General features: G+C 42.4%; 1 protein-coding gene across 3 annotated transcripts in view; it reads left to right on the top strand.

Moving 5' to 3' along the window:
- Positions 1 to 19,067, top strand: part of LOC118385223 (protein unc-13 homolog B-like) — a 111,824-nt gene that overhangs the window by 78,378 nt on the left and 14,379 nt on the right. For all 3 annotated transcript variants that reach the window (XM_035772185.2, XM_052521099.1, XM_052521101.1), the window contains 14 exons: positions 208 to 377; positions 5,782 to 5,897; positions 6,038 to 6,201; positions 6,885 to 7,035; positions 7,236 to 7,304; positions 7,413 to 7,502; positions 7,764 to 7,901; positions 9,144 to 9,274; positions 9,376 to 9,461; positions 14,047 to 14,173; positions 14,259 to 14,355; positions 15,175 to 15,318; positions 17,877 to 17,954; positions 18,051 to 18,128. In XM_035772185.2, the coding sequence (XP_035628078.1) occupies positions 208 to 377; positions 5,782 to 5,897; positions 6,038 to 6,201; positions 6,885 to 7,035; positions 7,236 to 7,304; positions 7,413 to 7,502; positions 7,764 to 7,901; positions 9,144 to 9,274; positions 9,376 to 9,461; positions 14,047 to 14,173; positions 14,259 to 14,355; positions 15,175 to 15,318; positions 17,877 to 17,954; positions 18,051 to 18,128 (1,639 nt within the window). The remainder of the gene's footprint in view (positions 1 to 207; positions 378 to 5,781; positions 5,898 to 6,037; positions 6,202 to 6,884; positions 7,036 to 7,235; positions 7,305 to 7,412; positions 7,503 to 7,763; positions 7,902 to 9,143; positions 9,275 to 9,375; positions 9,462 to 14,046; positions 14,174 to 14,258; positions 14,356 to 15,174; positions 15,319 to 17,876; positions 17,955 to 18,050; positions 18,129 to 19,067) is intronic.

Below are 19,067 nucleotides of genomic sequence, written 5' to 3'. Positions count from 1 at the left end.
GACACTAATTTATTCAGGGTAGTGGCACACATGGGTAATTAACTCTATCCTCGTTTGCCTTAAATGGCATTAGGCCAAACCAAGTTCAGTTGAATTATGGAAGAATGAACTGCAATGTGTACATAAAAGCAATGTAATTACCATGCATATCTTGTCTTAGTGTAAATGTGAAGATTTGATACCATCTTGCCATTTTCTTCCCCCCAGCGAGTGTCATAACTCCTCGGACCGTATCAAGGTGCGTGTGTGGGACGAGGACGATGACATCAAGTCCCGGATGAAACAGCGTCTGAAGAGAGAGTCAGATGACTTCCTGGGTCAGAGCATCATCGAGGTCCGCACGCTCAGCGGAGAGATGGACGTCTGGTACAACCTGGGTACGTCACAAGTAATCTCTCTGCTACAGTATATTGTGTGCTGTATGTGAGAGGAAGGTTCCTGCCTGTGTTGGAGACCCATGATTATTATGTTAAGTAAAAGTAAAGATGAGTCACTACACCACATCACAGCCCTGAGACACAGTAGTCGGGACACAATGGACATGTTTTTATTTAGAACTGTTGATTCAAAGGAAACATCCATTATTTTCAAGCCCTGAATGCTGATTGGCTGACTGCCGTGGTATATCAGACCATATACCACGGGTAGGACGAAATATTTATTTTTGCTGCTTTAATTATGTTGGTAACCATTTTATATAAGCAATAAGGCACCTCTGGTGTTGTATATGGCCATTATATCCAGGCACTCCGTTTTGCATCGTACATAAGAACAGCCCTTAGCTGTGGTATATTGGCCATATACCACACTTCCTCAGTCCTTATTGCTTAATCTCTGAAGCCAATCAATCAATCAATCAATCAAATGTATTTATAAAGCCCTTTTTACATCAGCAGATGTCACAAAGTGCTATACAGAAACCCAGAATAAAACCGTAAGCATTGCAGATGTAGAAGCACTGTAGCAAGGAGAACTCCCTAGAAAGGCAGGAACCTAGGAAGAAACCTAGAGAGGAACCAGGCTCTGAGGGGTGGCCAGTCCTCTTCTGGCTGTTCCGAGTAGAGATTATAAAAGTACATAGCCATTAAGGCCAGATTGTTCTTCAAGTTCATAGATGTCCAGCAGGGTCAGATGATAATCACAGTGGTTGCAAAAGCCATTCAAATATTCCAGTAGCAGGCCAACTGAGGCTGTGGAACAGGGAAGTCTCTGTTCTTTATAGCCAGGGCAGTTCCGGTCTCTCCTCTATATAACTTGACATAGCATCCCTCTCCCTTTCACAGCCTCTCCTCAGTCCTCACATGCCTCCTCATTGTGTCCGAGAGGCTATTTTTTTGTGTGTGGGTCTTTGTCGGGAATATTCCCTTCTACTGATCTGATGGGGCTGGTGTGAGAGTCAAACGTTTGAGATTATCAAAAGGAGGCAGGTTATGTTTTATTTTTCGGTGCTTTTTTTCATGCTGGACTCGTCAGTTCTTCAGTTCTCATGAATCGAGTGGATTCGAGTGGATTCATAGTTTCGTCGAATGCATATTCTGTTAGCTTCCTCCTTGCATCTGCCAACCCCCCTCAAATGTTGTTTTTTTAGTCATACTCTATCATTAGTTTTCTCTATAGGAGGGCTGAAATCAACCCTTTAAACTAACAGATTGTTAGTTGCTGCACAGTGTTTTGTCTTAATGGACTATCTGTCAGAGGGCTAGTTAATGATGGGTAGAAAGTCTAGGACATCTTACAGTAATAAAGTGGGTTAGCTAGCATCATAGTGCATCTCAAATCAAATCAAAGTTTATTTGTCACGTGTGCCGAATACAACAGGTGTAGGTAGACCTTACAGTGAAATGCTTACTTACAGGCTCTAACCAATAGTGCGGGAAAAACAAAGGTGTGTGTGTGTGTGGGTAAGTAAAGAAATAAAACAACAGTAAAAAGACATTTGAAAAAAGAGTAGCAAGGCTATATACAGACACCTGTTAGTCAGGCTTATGGAGGTAGTATGTACATGTAGGTATCGTTAAAGTGGCTATGCATATATGATGAACAGAGAGTAGCAGAAGTGTAAATAGAGGGACGGGTGGTGGGACACAATCTGCCTCTCATGTCACCAGCTCTGTTCTAAATCCCAGCCCTCTTCTCTAGTCCAGTCTGTGTTGTGCTTGTACCTCATTACCCACTTCTCCCTTGGCCAGCAGCATTTTTCTCGACAAATTACCCAGGTGAGGACTGGCCCAAAAGCTCCTACTTTCCTATTGTCTGTCCCCACAATGGTCTTTATGTATGTACATTTCCCTACATTTTAGCTAAGGTTTCTCATTTAAGGTGTTCGATACCACACAGTAAAAGAAGAGATTGAAATCCCCCACTGTCCCCCTCTCTCTCCCCTCTGTCCTCTCAGGGTTGAGATCCTCCTTGATTATTATGTAGCACACTCCAGGAAGTCGACCGCTCCGAAGACACGTACAAATTAGCCTAATAATGTGGCTGTCAAGCGAAATAGCCGGGTTGAGCTGCCGAACACGGCACTTCCAGAATAAGACCGGCTGTGAAGCATTTATTTGGGCATTAATATGGAGTTGGTCCCCCCTTTGCTGCTATAACAGCCTCCACTCTTCTGGGAAGGCTTTAGCAGGCAGACATTTGACAAACTGACTTGTTGGAAAGGTGGCATCCTATGACAGTGCCAAGTTGAAAGTCACTGAGCTCTTCAGTAAGGCCATTTTACTGCCAGTGTTTGTCTTTGGAGATTGCATGGCTGTGTGCCCGATTTTTCTATACCTATCAGCAACCGGTGTGACCACATACCTTTATTTATTTATATATATAAATAACACCACCTCATTCCAGTATTTTTATTTATTGTACTATTTTCTACATTGTAGAATAATAGTGAAGACATCAAAACAATGACATAACGCATATGGACTCATGTAGTAGCAAAAAAGTCCAGATATATTTTACATTTGAGATTCTTCAAAGTAGCCACCCTTTGCCTTGATGACAGCTTTGTACACTCTTGGCATTCTCTCACCCAGCATCATGAGGTAGTCACCGGGAATGCATTTCAATTAAAAGGTGTGCTTTGTTAAGTTAAATGTGTGGAATTTATTTCCTTCCTAATGCGTTAGAGCCAATCAGTTGTTTTGTGGCAAGGTACTGTAGGGGTGGTGTACAGAAGATAGCCCTATTTGTTAAAATCCATAGTATGGCAAGAACAGCACAAATTAGCAAAGGGAAATGACAGCCCATCATTAATTTGAGACTTGAAGGTCAACCAATCTGGAAAACTTCAAGAATGCTGAAAGTTTCTTCAAGTGTAGTCGCAAAAACCCTCAAGTGCTGTGATGAAACTGGCTCTCATGAGGACCGCCACAGGAAAGGAAGACCCAGAGTTAACTCTGCTGCAGAGGATAAGTTCATCAGAGTTACCAGCCTCAGAAACTGCAGCCCAAATAAATGCTTCAGAGTCCAATTGAGATGGTTTGGGATGAGTCAAATGGCAGAGAGAAGGAAAAGCAGGCAACAAGTGCTTAGCATATGTGGGAACTCCTTCAAGACTGTTGGAAAAGCATTCCTCATGAAGCTGGTTGAGAGAATGCCAAGCTGTCATCAAGGCAAAAGGTGGCTACTTTGAAGTATCTAAAATATATATTTTTTACTAAATGATTCCATATGTATTATTTCATAGTTTTGATGTCTTCACTATTCTACAATGTGGAAAAATAAAGAAAAACCCTTGAATGAGTAGGTGTGTCCAAACTTTTGACTGGTACTGTATATTATTTAGTATATGTAAAGTCAAGATTAAATCAATAAATAGTCTGATGGGTGACAATATTAGCCTATCATTTGTGAATGATATATTATCACATGTGAATTATGACCCGCATAAGAAACAATGCCTTTTTTTGTGACTTTTTCTAATCATAGTTGCACACCTCATGTAGCCTAGCCCATAGGCATATGTGTTTTAATAAGGTTTGTATCACAACTGAAGTGGCCAAATAACTAATTAAAATTAAGCACATTAATCCACTTTACAAGGGGTGTAGAGCCTAACCGGCATACATACATCTTCACTATTAATATACAATGTAGAAAATAGTACAAATAAAGAAAAACCATTTTGTGTGTGTGTGTGTGTGTGTGTGTGTGTGTGTGTGTGTGTGTGTGTGTGTGTGTGTGTGTGTGTGTGTGTGTGTGTGTGTGTGTGTGTGTGTGTGTGTGTGTGTGTGTGTGTGCAGTGGGGCAAAAAAGTATTTAGTCAGCCAAGGTCCACTTAAAAAGATGAGAGGCCTGTAATTTTCATCATAGGTACACTTCAACTATGAAAATAAGTATTTGGTCACCTACAAACAAGCAAGATGTCTGGCTCTCACAGACCTGTAACTTCTTCTTTAAGAGGCTCCTCTGTCCTCCACTTGTTACCTGTATTAATGGCACCTGTCCACAACCTCAAACAGTCACACTCCAAACTCTACTATGGCCAAGACCAAAGAGCTGTCAAAAGACACCAGAAACAAAATTGTAGACCTGCACCAGGCTGGGAAGACTGAATCTGCAATAGGTAAGCAGCTTGGTTTGAAGAAATCAACTGTGGGAGCAATTATTAGGAAATGGAAGACATACAAGACCACTGATAATCTCCCTCGGTCTGGGGCTCCACATAAGATCTCACCCCTCGGGGTCAAAATGATCACAAGAACGGTGAGCAAAAATCCCAGAACCACACAGGGGGAACTAGTGAATGACCTGCAGAGAGCTGGGACCAAAGTAACAAAGCCTACCATCAGTAACCCACTACGCCGCCAGGGACTCAAATCCTGCAGTGCCAGACTTGTCCCCCTGCTTAAGCCAGTGCATGTCCAGGCCCGTCTGAAGTTTGCTAGAGAGCATTTGGATGATCCAGAAGAAGATTGGGAGAATGTCATATGGTCAGATGAAACCAAAATATAACTTTTTGGTAAAAATTCAACTCGTCGTGTTTGGAGGACAAAGAATGCTGAGTTGCATCCAAAGAACACCATACCTACTGTGAAGCATGGGGGTGGAAACATCATGCTTTGGGGCTGTTTTTCTGCAAAGGGACCAGGACGACTGATCCGTCCGTGTAAAGGAAAGAATGAATGGGGCCATGTATCGTGAGATTTTGAGTGAAAACCTCCTTCCATCAGCCAGCAAGGGCATTGAAGATGAAACATGGCTGGGTCTTTCAGCATGACAATGATCCCAAACACACCGCCTGGGCAACGAAGGAGTGGCTTCGTAAGAAGCATTTCAAGGTCCTGGAGTGGCCTAGCCAGTCTCCAGATCTCAACCCCATAGAAAATCTTTGGAGGGAGTTGAAAGTCTGTTGCCCAGCAACAGCCCCAAAACATCACTGCTCTATCGGAGATCTGCATGGAGGAATGGGCCAAAATACCAGCAATAGTGTGTGAAAACTTACAGAAAACATTTGACCTCTGTCATTGCCAACAAAGGGTATATAACAAAGTATTGATAAACTTTTGTTATTGACCAAATACTTATTTTCCACCATAATTTGCAAATTAAGTCATTAAAAATACTACAATGTGATTTTCTGGATTTTTTTTCTCATTTTGTCTGTCATAGTTGAAGTGTACCTATGATGAAAATTACAGGCCTCATCTTTTTCAGTGGGAGAACTTGCACAGTTGGTGGCTGACTAAATACTTTGTCTGTCTGTCGATTAGCAGACCTGGTTAGTGTGCCAGATCTAGATTGAAGTAATTGAATCACTGACGTGTGTGCCTATTGTTACAGAGAAGAGGACAGACAAGTCAGCCGTGTCTGGGGCCATCCGTCTCCAGATCAGCGTGGAGATCAAGGGAGAGGAGAAAGTAGCTCCCTACCACGTACAATACACCTGTCTACACGAGGTACAATACTCAGTACATATCTGTTCATACAGTATGATTACTGCAGACATCACATTAAAACCAGTCCTAAACCAGCCCTAAAAGCACAGCTACTTGTGGGTCTCTATATCACACTGACATTATGTCTGTCTGCCTTCTAGAACCTGTTCCACCACTCAACAGACATTCTGGGCCAGGGGATAGTAAGGATCCCCGATGCTAAAGGAGACGATGCCTGGAAGGTGTACTTTGACGAGGTGTCACAGGAGATAGTGGATGAGTTCGCCATGCGCTACGGGATCGAGTCCATCTACCAGGCCATGACGTGAGTCAGAGGGAGCAGACCACTCTCTCGTGCACTGTCTCTCTCGCACACTCTCCATCTTGCTCTCTGTCTGTCTCCCCTTCTCCCCCCTCTCTCTACTATGAAATAACCATTTGATGCTGTTGTCATTCCCTGGCTGCCTCCAAATTAAGGAAAGTCAATTATAAATGGTCTTAGAATGGATCTGTCTCCATGAGGTGCCATTCTCCATACAGATGCCTGTTAACCGGGTCCATCATTCACATAAAGCACACTCAGGTGGCCATCCCTCAGCTAGAATGGGGCAGGGGCTTGATGGGAGAAATGAAACAGCCGTCCCGCATAGGGAGGATTCATTCGGTGTAAGCCTGATCCCAGTGAGGGTGCTAGGTAGCTAAACATAGACCTACTCTTGTGCAGTGTTGTTATAACATGCATAATGTCCCATAATATTCTATACTGTAGATTATTTTGTCCCACAATGAAAGAACATGTCCATCTTGTGTAAATTGGTTCAAATTACATAAACAAATTGATTCCGTTAACATTTTGACCTGGACATTACATCAGTCATTCTGATTTGTGTACAAGATACATAATAAATACATGAATGAATAGAATCCATCAACAAACAGCATCATGTCCCATTGAGCTGCTGTCTCTGAGCCCTCCCTGACAGTAGTGCCCTCTGCTGGTGTGTTTAGAAACTTTGCCTGCCTCTCCTCTAAGTACATGTGTCCTGGTGTTCCCGCTGTGATGAGCACCCTGCTCGCCAACATCAATGCCTTCTACGCCCACACTACCGCTTCCACCAACGTCTCCGCCTCTGACCGCTTTTCCGCCTCCAACTTTGGAGTGAGTATTGCCTGACTGACATCCCACTCCACAATTACACCATCTTGGTTTCTACCCTGTTTTATAACACAGGATGCCTTTTTCTGAATGTATGTTTTTGTTTCCCCATCTCTCTATCATGTACAAATGTCTCTATCCTCTATAGGTCCAGATTACAGGCTCTGTTTTTACTTCTATTTTGCTTACTTTCTCTCCAACAGAAAGAGCGCTTTGTCAAGCTCTTGGATCAACTCCACAACTCCTTACGCATTGACCTCTCCACATACAGGGTGAGTTACACATATTTCACCTGAACCTCAAAATGCACTTGTTGGTTGAACTACATCTTCCCCCTTTTATCTCTGTGTTCCTAATGGTCCCCTTTTCCTCTCATCCAGAACAACTTTCCTGCGAGCAGTAAGGACCGTCTCCAAGACCTCAAGTCCACTGTAGACCTCCTGACTAGCATCACCTTCTTCAGGATGAAGGTAGTCTTACACCAGGGTTCAGAAGGAAATGAAACACACAGACTCAGGGTTCGGTTCTCAGTATAAAACAATCCAGATGTATTCCTATCTCTGGTAGAACAGATAGCTCTATTATCTTCCTTAGTACAGATATCTGTAATCAGTGTGTTTTGACAGTAACTCCCCACCTAAAATAATGACTGTTGATAGTGCTATGCAAGCCATCTCTCTCTCTCTCTTTCTCTCTCCCTGAAATGCTCACCATTTCCCTCTGGCGTCCAGGTCCAGGAACTGCAGAGTCCCCCCAGAGCCAGTCAGGTGGTGAGGGACTGTGTCAAGGCCTGTCTCAACTCCACCTACGACTACATCTTCAACAACTGCCAGGAGCTGTACAGCCGCCAGTACCAGCTGCTGGACACAGTGAGTCACTCAGACCCACTCAGGTTCTACTCACTTTCTACTGCAGTGTCATGTATGTGATATCGACAGAGGTATATTTTCTGGGTGAGAACCACATTCATGTAAAGCTTAGAGAGGATCTCTTGTTAAATAATGTTGAAGTAATATGGATACAGGTTAATCTGCCTCACCTAAAGCCCATTCTGGTGGGAAGCTGCTATAGACCACCAAGTGCTAACAGTCAGTATCTGGATAACGTGTGAAATGCTTGATAATGTATGTGATATCAACAGACAGGTATTTTTTCTGCGAGATTTAAGTATTGACTGGCTTTCAAGCTGCCCACTCAAGAAAAAGCTTCAGTGTCTGCAATCTGGTCCAGGTTATAAGTCAACCTACCAGGGTAGTTACAAACGGCACAGGAATTGTTTAAAGCAGTATCCAAATCCATTGGATGTAGTGATCACAATAGTAGCCATATCTAGGAAAACAAAAATTTCAAATCCTGGGCCGAAAATAGTGTATAAGGGGTCATACAATAAGTTTTGTAGTGATTCCTATATTGTGATATTTGTTGGTCTGTGGTGTGTAATGAGGAGCAGCCAGATGCTGCACTTGACACATTTACAAAATTGCTTATTTCAGTTACTAATAAGCATGCACCCATTAAGAAAGTGACTGTAAACACTGTTAAATCCCTCTGGATTGTTGAGGAATTGAAAGACATTCAACAAGCACAGCACTTTACACAAATTACTTATGATTGGCTGAGAGAAATGTATGATAAAATATGCTGTTTTGTTGGACTTCAGTGGCTTTTGACATTATCGATCATAGTCTGCTGATGGAAAAACATATGTGTTATGGCTTTACACCCCCTGCTATATTGTGGATAAAGAGTTACTTGTCTAACAGAACACAGAGGGTGTTCTTTAATGCCAGTTTGCAATTTTAAATGAGAACTTGTTCTCAACTTGCCTTCCTGGTTAAATAAAGGTTAACTAAAAATAAAATAAATAAAATGGAAATCTCTCCAACATAATCCCAGGAGAATCAGGAATTCCCCAGGGCAGCTGTCTAGGCCCCTTATTTTTTTTTACACAAACGGACTAAATGCCAGTTATTCATATGACAAGGGATATTACTTTAATCCAGCAGTGTTGTTTCATGCAGTGTTTTGTCTGACTTGGAGTGTGGTTATGGTTGTGTTCTGGCCCAGAACAAGCTGTGTTAGTTTGACTGTGTGGTTGTGTTCTTGTCCAGCACAAAGAGGATCTTCCCCTGGAGGAGCAGGGCCCCAGCATCAAGAACCTGGACTTCTGGCCCAAACTGATCACCCTCATCGTCTCCATTGTAGAGGAGGACAGGAACTCCTACACACCCGTCCTCAGCCAGTTAGTATTAAATTACTATTACCTAACTAATGTACTAATGATTTCTGTTTTAATGTTCTATTTCCAGTATCTAATGCTGCTCTGTGCCATTTCTGCTCCAGGTTCCCTCAGGAGCTGAATGTGGGGAAGGTGTGTGCTGAGGTCATGTGGATGCTGTTTTCCCAGGACATGAAGTATGCCATGGAGGGTGAGTCTCCACAGATTCCCTCCCAGGAGCCATGCAGACATTTTGGGGTCAAGGTCCTAAACCACTGCTACTATATCCTAGACTTTGTTGGCCCTACTTGGGCCCTTTTTCTGGGTGTGTTTGCATATGTTGTAGCTATATGGTGAAAGAATGAGCCCAAGAGGATACCTGTGTATTGTACTGTAGACCCTAAGCAACAGTAAAAGGAAAATACATCTCCCCAGTCTCTGCGGCTCCACTCGCTGTCTGTGGCTCTTTCTCTGTCTCAGCCTTGTCTGTCTTTTCTCCTTTGTCTGTCTTTCAGTAATGGATAATGTTGATCATTACCAGTGGCTTCAGGGTAAGACTGACAAGTGAGACGACAGAGTAGACCCTCTTATTATGCTATGCTACAGTAGGTGACAGTTTTCTCTTAGCCATTAGTAATCATGTATTTTAGTGTTGAATATAATTTGACTTCTACCACACCGACTCCAAAGCAAATCAGGTGCGGAAAATAGGTTTATTCAAATAGGACAAATTATGCTTGGAAGTAGATGATCGTTCTCCCCTGTCCTCAGTGATGCTCTCCTGAGACTCTCTCCTGTGGTTCTTTCCTGTGATTATCTCCCCGGAACAAAGGGACAGGATCTAGTTTTATAACCCAGCCCTAGCCTGTGGTGACCAATTAGAAGTCCTTGCAGTACAACTGGGCCAGTGGCCAAATATCGAGTATCCTATTTCAGGCTCACCGTATAGACAAATTCCTCCCATGTCTCTGACCCATTGATAAATAATTCCCTATTACAGAAAAAACACTATTTTCATTGATCGTTAATTCTATTTGCTTTATTCATAGTCTGGCAAGCCATTTGTATTCATCAGTTCTGTATGGCTCATCTCCATCTTTTCACTTCTATCTTGCTATATTTCTTTCTATTTGTGTTGCCTTGTTCTTCTTTCATTTCCTTCCTTCGTCCTTGCTCACTTCTCTGTATTCTATTCACATCTGAATTCCACTGTCTTTGGGCAGATGTTTTATGCTGGTAAGAGCATCAACCCCCCCCCCCATCACTCCCCTAGTCCTGTTCTCCTCCCAGAACCCCACAATCCCCAACAGTTAGATCTGTGTTTCCAGGGAAAACGGCCATTTCCAATGGAGACGGCGAGTTAATTATCTAGGGAAGGCCATTGTTTGTTTCTTTCACTGTGGTAAAAGGAGGGATCACTGCCGCTACCTCGCTTTCCAACCAAGGTGCATGAATTGAGGAGCAAACTGAAGAGAGAATTCAGCCACACTTGGAGGACAATTCAATAAAACTAATTTTAAAAACCTACATAGGTTCTACTTTTAGTGATAGACACATTTTTAATTAATTCAATTGTCCTCAGTGTTGCTGAATCTCCTCCACTTCTTTCACTGTGGTCAGAGTTCCTGACTATGTTTTACATATTCCGTCTGTTCTCTCATTTCATTGCTGAGGTTAGAGAATATTTTTTTAATGCTTGAAGAAGAATAGGGAGCAAGCTACACTGAAGCTGAGAATGGAGAGAGGAATGAGGGCGTGAGGAATAAAGAGAGCTGTATCCCAGGGGAGGATGGAGGAGTTCTGGGGATGTGTGATACAGTAGAGCCCCATGCGGTGCAGAGCGAGAGCGTGATATGTGCTGGGTGTGAAAGCTGCTTATGTCTTCCAGGACCTCTCTATAACTCCTCTCCCCACAGGTGGACTGTATATCTCTAAGTAGTATCTCCACTTCCCTCTGTCCACATGAAAATGTTCACACTCTCCCAATGACAGATCTCTCAGCGATTACAGCTGTGTCTTTCTGGGTACGTCTCTAAGAGCTTTGCTCACCTGGACTGTACAATATCTGCACATTATTCTTTAAAAAATGCTTCAAGCTCTGTCAAGTTGGTTGTTGATCATTGCTAGACAGCCATTTTCAGGTTTTCCCATCGATTTTTCAAGTCGATTTATGTTAAGTGAAAACTGTAACTAGACCACGCAGGAACATTAATGGTCGTCTTGGTTAGCAGCTCCTGTGTATATTAGACCTTGTGTTTTAGGTTATTGTCCCGCTGAAATTAGAATTTGTCTCCCAGTGTCTGTTGCGAAGAAGAGGTTTTCCTCTAGGATTTTGAATGTGCTTAGCTCTATTCTGCTTCTTCTTATAAAAGAAAACTCCCTAGTCCTTGCAGATAACAAGCATACCCATTACATGATGCAGCCACCACCATGCTTGATAGTATGAAGTTGTACTCTGTAATGTGTTGTATTGGATTTGCTCCAAACATAACACTTTGTATTTGTATACATAAAGTAAATGTCTTTGCCAATTGTTTTGCAGTTTTACTTTAGTGCCTGATTGCAAACAGGATACATCCTTTTCACTCTGTCATTTAGGTTAGTGTTGTGGAGTAACTACAATGTTGTTGATCCATCCTCAGTTTTCTCCTATCACAGCCATTAAACTCTGTTACTGTTTTAAAGTCACCATTGGCCTCATGGAAATCCCTGAGTGATTTCCTTCCTCTCCAGCAGATGAGTTAGGAAGGATACCTGTATCTTTGTAGTGACTGGGTGTATTGATACACCATCCAAAGTGTAATGAATAACTTCACCATGCTCAAAGGGATATTCAGTGTCTGCTTTTTTTTTTACCCATCTACCAATAGGTGCCCTTTGCAAGGCATTGGAAAACTTCCCTGGTCTTTGTGGTTGAACCTGTGTTTGGTTCCTCGGTTGAGTAGTGAATTTCATACAGATAATTGTATGTGTGGGGTACAGAGATGGGGTAGTCATTCAAAAATCATGTTAAACACTATTGCACACAGAGTCCATGCAACTTTTTATGTGATTTGTTAAGCATATTTTTCTCCTGAACTTATTTATGCTTGCCATAACAAAGGGGTTGAGTACTTTTGACTCAAGACATGTCAGCCTTTCATTTTTTATTAATTTGTAAAAATGTGTAATTAGCATAATTCCACATTGACATTATGGGATATTGTGTGTAGGCCAGTGAAACTAAATCTCAATTTCATCCATTTAAAATTGAGGGTATAACACAACATTTTGAAAAACTCAAGGAGTGTGAATACTTTCTGATGGCACTGTACATGGGTGCATATTTATGCACACTTGTACAGTCGTGGCCAAAAGTTGAGAATGACACAAATATTAATTTTCACAAATTCTTCTGCCTCAGGTTGTATGATGGCAATTTACATATACTCCAGAATGTTATGAAGAGTGATCAGTTGAATTACAATTAATTGCAAAGTCCATCTTTGCCATGCAAATGATCTGAATCCCCAAAAAACATTTCCACTGCATTTCAGCCCTGCCACAAAAGGACCAGCTGACATCATGTCAGTGATTCTCTCGTTAACACAGGTGTGAGTGTTGACGAGGACAAGGCGGTAGATCACTCTGTCATGCTGATTGAGTTCAAATAACAGACTGGAAGCTTCTTAAGGAGGGTGGTCCTCGGAATCATTGTTCTTCCTCTGACAAGCATGGTTACCTGCAAGGAAACACGTGCCGTCCTCATTGCTTTGCACAAAAAGGTCTTCACAGGCATCCTTGCTGCCAGTAAGATTGCACCTAAATCAACCATTTACCGGATCATCAAGAACTTCAAGGAGAGTGGTTCAATTGTTGTGAAGAAGGCTTCAGAGCACCCAAGAAAGTCCAGCAAGCGCCAGGACCATCTCCTAAAGTTGATTCAGCTGCGGGATCGGGGCACCACCAGTACAGAGCTTGCTCAGGAATGGCAGCAGGCAGGTGTGAGTGCATCTGCACACACAGTGAGGTGAATACTTTTGGAGGATGGCCTGGTGTCACGAAGGGCAGCAAAGAAGCCTCTTCTCTCCAGGTAAAACATCATAAGGCATATCCCCCCCCCGCCCCTCTTCTTACCAGAAAGATGCTTGTTTCTGTCGGCTCGATGCGTGAGGAAACCACCTTGCTGTACAGACTCCGATAGCGTGTCTCGAGTGAGCCATGTTTCCGTGAGACAAAGAACGTTAGTCTCTTATGTCTCTCTGGAATGTTACCCTTGCTCGGATTTCATCAACCTTGTTGTCAAGAGACTGGACATTGGCGAGTAGTATGCTCGGGAGTGGTGCGCAATGTGCGTGTCTCCGAAGACTGCTTCGTCTGCCCCTTTTACGGCTTCGTTGTTTTGGTTCGCCGGCTGGGATTCGAACCATTGTCCTGGGTGGTGGGCAAAACTGAGGATCCGCTTCGGGAAAGTCCTATTCCTGGTCGTAACGATGGTGAGTTGACGTTGCTCTTAAGTCCAGTAGTTCCTCCCGACTGTATGTAATAAAACCTAAGATTACCTGGGGTACCAATGTAAGAAATAACACGTAAAAAAACGAAATACTTCATAGTTTCCTAGGAACGCGAAGCGAAGCGGCCATCTCAGTCGGCGCCGGAAGAACAATCTTACGACACTGAAGCAGCAAACTTCGTGGAAATTAATATTTGTGGTATTCTCAACTTTTGGCCACGACTGTACACACTCAGACATGCGCACACACACAAACACACACTTAGAGAGACACAAACTCCCACTGGTGTGTTTGTCGCCACAGAGCATGAGAAACACCGGCTGTGTAAGAGTGCTGACTACATGAACCTGCACTTCAAGGTCAAGTGGCTGTACAACGAGTATGTGAAAGACCTGCCAAACTTCAATAGCGTTGTCCCCGACTACCCATCGTGAGTTATCCATGAATTTTCTAAACTTAACAGAAATGTCTAAAAATAGGTTCACCCTTTTTTACCCCTTACTTCATTCGTTCAGGTGGTTCTTACAGTTTGTGCTGCAGTGGCTGGATGAGAATGAGTACGTTTCCATGGAGTTCATGCACGGAGCTCTGGAGAGAGACAAGAAAGATGGAGTGAGTAACTGGTAGTAGTTATTTAAGCAATAAGGCACAAGGGGATGTGGTATATTGTCTATATACCACGACCCAGGGCTGTTCTCAGGCACAGCGCAACACGAAGTGCCTGTAAACAGCCCTTAGCCATATACCACAAACCCTGAGGTGCCTTATTGCTATTATAAACTAGTTACCAATGTAATTAGAACAGTAAAAATAAATGTTTTGTCATACCCATGGCATATGGTCTGATATACCACGGCTTTCAGCCAATCAGCATTCAGTGCTCGAACCACCCACTTTATAATTCCCTATAGCGCATGGTATATCAGCTTGGTAGAATTCAATGGCTATTAGTTCATTCTCACATGCTTTGTTTGAGCTGCTTTTGAAAGCAAAAGTGGAATTAAAAACATTTGGCATTGTTGATTTCGATTTTCATAATAGCAAGCTAGGACTGATGGTTTGGTTAGCTAAACAATTTTAACTGTTTAGTTACCAATGCAACTACTGTAGCTATCTAGTAAACTTTAACTACTTCAGTGGATGTTGAACTCATTTCTACCAACAAATTAACACATTTCTAGTGGCAAATGTGTTGAATTATAAAATGGATAATCAACTCGGGGCTCTATGCGTTCTCTGGAAAATAATGCAACTCCGTGCAAGGTCAGTTCCACTCCTTCCACTGTGGAAGGTGTCATGGAAAGCACCTTCCACATTGTTCATTATTTTCGATAATATGCATAGCCCCTCATTGATTGTCCCTTACATCTTTGTCAGTTATTCACTATAAACTATATAGTTACCTTTGTCTTCATCCCCTTCTCCTCCCAGTTCCAGCAGACATCTGAGCATGCTCTTTTTTCCTGCTCGGTGGTGGACGTATTCACCCAGCTCAACCAGAGCTTTGAGATCATCAAGAAACTGGACTGTCCTGACCCCAAGGTCATGGCTCACTACAGCAGACGATTCGCCAAGGTAACCTTATCCTCCGCATCATACCTACCTACCTGTCAGAACTGTGTGTACCTGGAGGGATAGATTGCTCTCATCTCTCCACCCTCTGAGATTCATGTTAGGGAGCCTCGTCCTGGGTCATGCTTTATTTGGAGTTTTGGCTTGAAATGTTTTTCAAACAATGGGAGGCAGAGTTTGGCATTTTCTCAAACTACTGTTGTGTTCAAGACCACCTAAAGCGAGAGCGATTCAAGACCGAGTCAAGACCTGAGAAATTTGAATCCATTTCAAGACCATGACTGCAATTCTGTCAAATTGTCACCGTGACAAAATGTCCAGTATTTCTGTGTTCATGTTTCAGAATAACATGTAGATTCTTTAGACATTCAGAATAAATGCATGCTGAAGGAAGATAGAGCCACTCTACAAATGATTACTTACCCAAATATAGTGTGGCCTTCTACGCTTTCAGTGAAATGCTAAGGATTTATAAAATTACAACAATAATTATTATTATATGAATCTTTTCAATGATGTTCCAATTTAAACTCTTCAGTGTTTGTTAGAAAGGAAAGGGTCTAAACTAAAGAGGAAAAAAGTTATAATCAGGATTTGTCTTTGGTGGTCTCTGGGGAGATAAATCTAGCTAGCGAAGTCAGCCATTGGGACTTTTTGAAGGCCAATAGTTCAATAGGGAGCAGTAATTTTCCATTAGTGAGGTCGGGCACTGATGTTTGGCGATTAGGCCTGGCTCTCAGTCAGCGTTCCAATTTATCCCAAAGGTGTTAGATGGGGTTGAGGTCAGGGCTTCCACACCGATCTCGAAAAAGTATTTCTGTATGGACCTCGCTTTATGCACAGGGTATATTGTCATGCTGAAGCAGGAAAGGGCCTTCCCCAAACTGTTGCCACAAAGTTGGAAACACAGAATCGTCTAGAATGTCATTTTTTATTTTACCTTTATTTTAAGCAAGTCAGTTAAGAACAAATTCTTATTTTCAATGACGGCCTAGGAACAGTGGGTTAACTGCCTTGTTCAGGCGCAGAACGACAGATTTGTACCTTGTCAGCTTGGGGATTCAATCTTGCAACCTTTCGGTTAGGCCAACGCTCTAACCACTAGGCTACGCTGCCTTCCCATTGTATGCTGTACCATTAAGATTTCTCTTCACTGGAACTGAGGCCGAACCACGAAAAACAGCCTCAGACCATTGTTCTTCCTCCACCAAATTTTACAGTTGGCACTATGCATTGGGTCAGGTAGTGTTTTCCTGGCATCCACCAAACCAAGTTTCATCCGTTGGACTGTCAGATGGTGAAACGTGATTCATCACTCCAGAGAATGTGTTTCCACTGCTCCAGAGTCCAACGGTGGCAAGCTTTACTCCACTCCACCCGACGCTTGGCATTGCGCATGGTGATCTTAGGCTTGTGTGCGTCTGCTTGGCCATGGAAACCCATTTCATGAAGCTCCCGAAACAGTTCTTGTGCTGACATTGTTTCCAGAGGCAGTTTGGAACTTATTAGGGAGTGTTGGTGCTTCAACAAAGTACTGAGTAAAAGGGTCTGAATACTTATGGAAATAAGGTATTTCTGTTTTTAAATGTTTTATAAATTTGCAAAAATGTCTAAACTTGCTTTTGCTTTGCCATTATGGGGTGTTGTGTGTAGATTGAAAAAGATTTAATCAATTTTAGAATGAGGCTGTAACAATGTCGAAAAAATCATGGGGTCTGAATACTTTCAAAATGCACTGTATGTTTCATGAAATTAGTATATATATTTTGCCAGGCTGAATGGAAGCTGATATATGGAGTGTTTTACTCTGCTGGTCTCAGGAAGAAATGATGAGTACTCACTGTCCAAGGCCAAGTCCAGACTGAATAAAAATGTGTTCCACACCCAGACACTCAATATGTGGTCTTGGGACTGAGACCGGTCTCAAGTACGACAACACTGGCTCAAACCTTTGAAACATCCCCAAATCTTATTAAAGTGATTCATGACCGCCCAGAGCATTTTCTAGGCCTGAAAACAGCCAACTCTGCCCTTCAGAGAAATCCTTACCATTGCTTTTCTTATTTGAAAGTAGTGTACGCTTATTACAGATATGAGCCCCAGTAAATCACATTTCAATAAAAGTAGCCGGAGGGACTTTTGAGGGACTGAGGGACTTTCACATTTGTCTAAAAGGAATTGGATATGATATGTTCTCATTAAATCAAAATGACTAATGGGACAACATCATTTAATATACCCTCTCTCCTTCTCCCTGGGGCTAGATCCCTGGGGCAAGCCTGGCCTGGCACAGCTTATAGAAAGACTGTGATTCTGCATCACAAAGAATACATCCAGGGAATACATTCATACTTTCAGAGGCCTTTTGGCAGTAACCTCACATACATACCCTTACTTTAACTTTACAGAATAACCACACTAGCCTCTAGCCTGTGTAAAAAGACCACTTCGCATTCACAGAAAAGGATGACGGTCATTTAGTGGTTTGATGAAATGTATTTCCAAGGACATGTCACCCATATTTAGTTGGACAGTTTAATTACTTGTTTTCCTCCCCACAGACTATTGCCAAAGTTCTTCTGCAGTACAGTGCCATTCTGACCAAGAGCTTCCCCTCCTACTCTGACAAAGAGAAGATTGTAAGTCTTCATATCCTGCCTTACACAATATATCATTGGTGGTGGGTTTTGCAGAGTTTTAAACGGGTCTCTGTACCTCTCTCTCCCCCTGTGTAGACGTGTGTACTGATGAATAATGTGCAGCAGTTGCGGATCCAGCTGGAGAAGATGTTTGAGTCCATGGGTGCCAAACGGGTAAGCAGCGACACTGTGTATAGGAAGAGATAATAACAAATGGCTTCGTCCACAGATGGGTAAGATGGAGCTGGGGTGGCGGGTGGGGGTGAACAGTGTTCTTCCTCACTGTGCTACGGACCACTAGGAACCTGCTGGAGATGTTTACAGGCTCAGTGTGTCTCTGGGCTCATGCAGCTAGTTGAGCAGACTTTGGTGTTAGCAGGTTTGGATTTAAAGGAGTGAATGATGTGCTACTCTCGCATCACACCTAGAGTAATAAAGAATCTCAATTATTTGTTATTGTGTGAAGTTGTGAACATATGGTTCAATGATGTTGAAACTGCTCTTCATAGACAAGGTCATGAACATGGTATTTGTGTCTTTCTGTACCAGTTAGCAAACAAGGAAGCAATGGTATGGAGATGGTCCACATGATTTAGAGCAGCGGTTCTCAACTAATTTTGCCTCAGGACCTAAATTGAACCAGGTTGTCTGTCGCAAACCCAATATTTGCAACGCAAATTTGATAGTAAATGTAGCAGTAATATGACAAGGGAACAGCAGTCCCACCTTTTTCATTGTCAATAAGTCAATTTTTCCAATATTCTTGATGAAGAATGTTAAGCTCACTGATTTGAGACCAGAAAATCAACCAAATCCACTAAATAGCTCTATATTGAAAATATTGTTAAGATCGAAGATTTCTTTTTAGAGATCAAGTTAATTTAAAAATGTAAGTTAATTTCAACAAACTTTTCTCAACTGTAACTCAGAAGTTGAGAATCGCTGATGTCATCCTGTCATGAAGAATAGAGCATTAGATAAATAGCATACTGTACTGTATAAGCCACTTCTTATTGTGTAGACTCGACTGTTACATTAACATATGCCCTTGGTGATTTATATTAGTTCCCTACTTCAACTTCCTAGAGGACAAAAAGCTATGTATGGTCTGAC

Source organism: Oncorhynchus keta, chromosome 6 (assembly GCF_023373465.1).
Source record: "Oncorhynchus keta strain PuntledgeMale-10-30-2019 chromosome 6, Oket_V2, whole genome shotgun sequence".
NCBI classification, from domain to species: domain Eukaryota; kingdom Metazoa; phylum Chordata; class Actinopteri; order Salmoniformes; family Salmonidae; genus Oncorhynchus; species Oncorhynchus keta.
Note: the sequence above shows the minus strand (reverse complement) of the source record. Positions and strands in the feature narration are given on the sequence as shown.